The 5,347-nt window shown below is 42.5% G+C and overlaps 1 protein-coding gene across 2 annotated transcripts in view; it reads left to right on the top strand.

Moving 5' to 3' along the window:
- Window positions 1-5,120, top strand: part of LOC102021049 (beta-microseminoprotein-like) — a 12,477-nt gene extending 7,357 nt beyond the window's left edge. For both annotated transcript variants that reach the window (XM_005411812.2, XM_005411813.2), the window contains exons 3-4: window positions 41-146; window positions 4,943-5,120. In XM_005411812.2, coding sequence (XP_005411869.1) covers window positions 41-146; window positions 4,943-5,072 — 236 coding nt within the window. In that variant the 3' untranslated portion in view covers window positions 5,073-5,120. The remainder of the gene's footprint in view (window positions 1-40; window positions 147-4,942) is intronic.
- The last annotated feature ends 227 nt before the right edge of the window (window positions 5,121-5,347 follow it).

Genomic DNA, 5,347 nt, shown 5'->3' with positions numbered 1-5,347 from the left:
TCAGGGACTCCACTAATAGTGTTGTGTGGATTTTTTCCAGAATGCAAAGATCTTGATGGAACCTCACACTCAATGAACTCAAACTGGATAACTAGCAACTGTGAGTCATGTTCTTGCAATGGAGATGGAGCTCTCTGCTGCAGCATGTGAGTTTCAATCCAATAGTAGCTAATGGGGTAACTGGCTGTCTCTAAAGAGCAGCTCTTCTGTCATTCAAAATCCCATTCTTTGGTGTTTCTAATAGACTGTAATTGTAGAGCAGGCTTAGGCTCCCAGTGAAATGGATAGAGACAGAGCTCTCCCACCTGTGCCCTTTGCCTATATGCACAGCATCCTGACTGTCAGTACTCCAGAAAAAGTTCCAAAAGCTTCACTTCAGAGCCTGGACCCACACATGATCATCACTCAGACTCCACAGTGTCTGCATGAGGGGTCACCCTGGGTGTGGTGGTGGGCTGTAGTTCTCAGCCTTGACATTGTGCAGATCAAGTGCATTTAGTACATTCACACTGTTGTGCAACATTCCCCCCCACACTCATCCCCTGAGTCCTTTTATCTTGCACAACAAAATGTCAGCACCCATGTAGTCATCCCTCCTCTTCCCCTGTACCCCACCCTTGGCCACCACCATCTTCCTTTCTGCATCTACAAGTGTCACTGCTCTATGGCTCTATATACCTGCGTCCATGAAGTATTTGACCTGTTGAGCCTCCTTTTTGAACCCAGCACAATGTCCTCATGGTTTATCCATGCTAGAGAGTGTATTAGAATGTGCTTCCTTTTCAAGGTCCTTTAGATTACACTGTATGGACAGAACATGTAGTGCTTCTCCTTCATCTGTGGATGGGCCCTTATAATAAAATACCCATTTTATTTCTCTTTATCTATTCATTATATTTATTCAGAAATACCCATAAGCACCCATAGTTTTCTGAGGGCAGGAAACTGTATCCAACAGTCAAATATGTTTTCTGAGGACAGGAAACTGTATCCAACAGTCAAATGTGTTTCTAGAATTTGACCTGATGGTCACCACTACTTTGATCTTAGAGGATTTTCAAAATTGGAGCTTTGTGAACAACAATATAGAGAAAGTGTGGTCACTGATGACCTGTAGCATTCCATACCCTGTAACCTTGTGTTCCTTCACTGCTCACACTAAACTCAAAGCAGTCAAGGGGTTTGCAGATTTTTTGCTGTGTTTTTATGATGCCATTTGTATCATCTTTGAGGGATAAAGAGCAGGTACCTACAACCATGTTTATTCTAGGCACCCTACATCCACCCCACCAGATGCATCTGATGTCTTCCTCTCAGTCAGGCCTGGCTTGTAATGTTTTCTAAGAACAAGAGTAGTATTTGTTTTCTTATGTTTTTGCAGAGTTGGATGGGAATCCAGGACTCAGGCATGCTAGGATAGTGCTCTCCCACCCAGCTTTACCTCAGCTAGACAGGAGTGCGCTTGCTGATGGAAGTGTTGGTGTGAAGTACCATTTCCAAACCTTGCCCCTCAATCTTATTGTAGCTAAGATTCTCATAGAGTCTTCTTATATCAGCCCTAGTAAGTACAGCAGTGGGCAGGTGACTTGAAGAGAATACCTGAGTACTATGATAGTTAAAGTGTCAGGATGGTTGGGCAGGCTCATGGTTGGTGCACAAAATAAGGGACTCCCATAACCAGACTGGGAGAGGGGTACAGAGCAGTGTTAGAGGCTCTACAGTGACTGACTGCTACCTGTTACAGCTCTGTCTTGATTTCATGGCCCTGCAACTGATCTTGTCTTCACAGTAAATGATACTGGACTCTGCAGTATGGTGTTGTCTTGACCATAGTGAGAGCTGGTAAACCATTCCATTTTTATTTTGACTATAGCACAGCACCGATTTCATTCAGCTTCTCTGGGACAATATTTGGTCCCACAACACCCTCTGCAGGACACTGTACACATGCTCAGTTGCTCTGTGACTGCTGGCCTGGGCTAAGGTTCCCTGAGTTGGGTGATGTCCTTCGCTTTTGCTCTGCCCAGGCCCAGCTCCCAGACTACAGTGAGGAAGTCACAGGGCCAAGCTCATCCAGCCTCCAGTTCTGGGCATCTGATCACCTGATATTTTTGGTGTCCTTACTCAGTCTCTCTCAGCTGCTTCCCCTACGGTGCTAGGTCTGGGTGGAATTAAAGTTGCTTCTAGTGATAGGCCCTGTATTCCAGGAACTTGGTCCTGCACATAGATGGCAGAATTATACATGTTCATTGTCTATAACACACATGTAAAAGGTTAGGTGTCTTTTAATGATAACTATTTTATTTTAAATTCTTTTCTGATGGAGTAAAGTATGCATGACATAAAAAATTAAAATCAATTATTTTCAAGTTTAAAATTCACTGACATTGAGTAACATTCACATTACTATTTAACCATCACCACTATTTCCAAAAATTCTATAGTACATTTTTGCTGTTTTTTTAAAGTAGTACTTTGGATGAAACCCAGGGTTTTCTCTATGATGGTCTTGAACTTTTTGATCCTTCTAGCTCACCATCCCATCCCAAATAGCTGGTATTGTAGGTATGTCCCACAACTCCTGGTTTTTCCAAGGAGTTTTCATTGACTTAAAACAAAAAATGTGTTATTTCAGCTATAATTTCCAGTCCTCCTTCCTGCTCCCCTGGGTATGCTCTGCTTCATTTTCTGTTTTGTTGATTTTCCCTCTTCTAGATAGTTCATGTCGGTGGAACCCCAGGGTATTTTCCTGCTGTGTGGACTTGTTTCTTTTAGCAGTTGCTCAAGGTTCAGCTCCATCACTGCGTGTTAGGGTTTTATTCCTTCATACCATACCAGAAGTCCGGGATATTGTCAATCCATGCTTGATTTCTTTGTTAGTGCACATGGAGGGACTTTGGGATGAATGCACATGGGGAGCTCGCCAAACTTCCAATCTTATGGATGAGCATATAGAAAAGAATTAAATAAGAGAGACATTGTGATGTGGTTGTGGAGTCCAGGAATGTCAGAGCTCTCTTGAAGCAAAGACAAAGACTTCTCTGGATTGGCAATATTTATTGGGTCCTTAACAATTCAGTGGGGTACAAGAAGTAGAGAGTACATCTGAGGCAAAAGCCAGTGAAATTGGGCAAGGCCTTCAGAAGTAGAACAAAGACATTCTGAGCAATAAATCCTGCTAACTGGGAGAACTGTCTTATCTCTTAGGTTATTGTCCTGGAATAGGAATTAGAACTAAACGTCCTCAGCTTTAGTCTTGTCTTGTCTTGTCTTTAGAGGCTGTCAATATGAGGCTTTCCAACACAGCCAGAGAGCACTGTGGTCAGCAACTTAACCTTTAAACAGCCTGGTCCTCAACAAATTCACTTTTATTTACAGTAAATAACACTGCTCGGAACATACAAGTGTGTTTGAGCTCTGGGGCTCTGAGTCTCTTGGGGCTCTCCACTGGTTATAGAATTGTTGTGCCATATGGAACTATAGATTGACCTTGAAACATTCTTGAGGTGTTTTTTTGTAGCTGTACTATTTTATCCTCTGACTTGAAAATAACTATGTCTGAATAATAAAAGATTTAAAACATTTTAGTATATGTGTGAAGAAAAACATATTCATTATAGAACTATTGGAAAGTATATCAAAAATAAAATTCCCCCATTTGTCGGCCCCTTGTCTAAAAGTAATAATCATGACTATTTTATCATAAAGTCTTTTTATTTTATATGTCTTTTGTGTAGTGGGAATCAAACTTTGTATCACCATTTTGTGGTCTGATTTGTCAAATTGAAATCCCATCATGGTCACTATTCCAGCCCATAAAACCTCTTCAGAATGTTTTGCAATGTAGCTTAACTAATTCTCAGTCTTATTTAAACCAGGACCTTAGAGCCCAAGGTATGATTCACAGACCGCATCCATTCATAGAAAGACACCTACAAGGATCTGTTGTGTTTTGTCCCTTGGTCATTGCCTAGTGCCCTGGTCACCACGAGCACACATCTGCCCTCCTCTTTAGTGCTCCACCAATAGCTGCAAGTGGCAATATCCAAGGGGCAGACAGTGAGTTTTGATGAGTCATATTTCTTGGAGTGGCGGGAAGAAGATCAAAACATTCTCTTTTGATAAATATGCATTTAGGGCTGGGGATTTAGCTCAGCGGCAAAGCGCCTGCTTGGTAAGCGGAAGGTCGTGAGTTTGGTTCCTGGTACCGGAGGGGAAAAAAAAAAAGATAAATAAGCATTTATCATTTGATAAATATTTATATTTTGATAAATAAAACATTCTCTCTTGATAAATTTGAAGTCCAACATCACCTGATGAAAGGAAATATTGTCCCAAGATACTTCTATCCATTTGGGGAAGTTTACATCCATGACCATGAATGAATGTCCAAGAGTTATGAGCACAAAGCTGTTCACAACACTGAGTGTGCAGTGGATTTTTCAAGAAGGAGTCCCCAATTTGATCATTTTTTTCCAGAAATTCATGAAAATCTGGGCTGGATTGGCTCCTTGCTTTTGTTAATGGAGTTAGCAATGCTGGTAACAAGAACCTATCCCAAGTGGGGAGAATCCTTTCAGCTGCAGCAGTACAAGCCACTTCCTGGGTAGGAAGGGGTAGACAGCCTGCAATGGAAAATGCTTTCTGGCTAAAGTGTGTGGCAGACATGCCTTGTGCCTATCAGAAAGTCTCCTGCCTTCTTGGCATGCAGGGAGGAGTATAATACCCGTGGGAGGACCCATATACTGATCTATGGTACAGATAGGTCCTGGTTTCTGAGGAACTACCCTGAGGCTTCCACAAAAGGTATGGCATAGATTAGTGAGGGTCAACCCAGCCAGCAGGAATGTGGCTGCTTTGCACACAAGGCTAGCTGGAAGGCAGTGTGCAATGGCTGGTGTCCTTGTCCTTCTAAATGGCCTTGATCTTCTCTCCCTGACAGAGTTGATATACCAGTGGATTTTGACAAAATTAAGTGCGATTCCTATTTCCACAAGGACAACTGCAGCTACACTGTGATGGAGCGTGAGAACCCAGGAAAACCCTGTGAAGTTCATGCCTGGATACTGTAACATCCTCCACTGGGTCTGGTGTGCCCCTGCCAGGCCCCCTCTTGTGGTCTCTAACAATCTGTAATTGTGTAGCCCTCCTTAGAATAAAATCATTCTTGAGCAAACCCTTGAACACATGTGCTCTTTGAATTTACTAACTGCATTTGCAGTGATTGAATGCTGATTACAAAGCACACAGGTATTTGAAGGAGGAGACAAAAATAAACACAATGAACATCAGGGCATGTTCCCTGCACTGCAATTGGTCATCATGTCCGCCTCCCCAGGCCATGGAC

This window comes from Chinchilla lanigera, unplaced genomic scaffold, assembly GCF_000276665.1.
Source record: "Chinchilla lanigera isolate Chin_1 unplaced genomic scaffold, ChiLan1.0 scaffold00145, whole genome shotgun sequence".
NCBI lineage: Eukaryota > Metazoa > Chordata > Mammalia > Rodentia > Chinchillidae > Chinchilla > Chinchilla lanigera.
The sequence above is the reverse complement of the archived record's forward strand: the minus strand, read 5'-3'. Positions and strand labels throughout refer to the sequence as shown.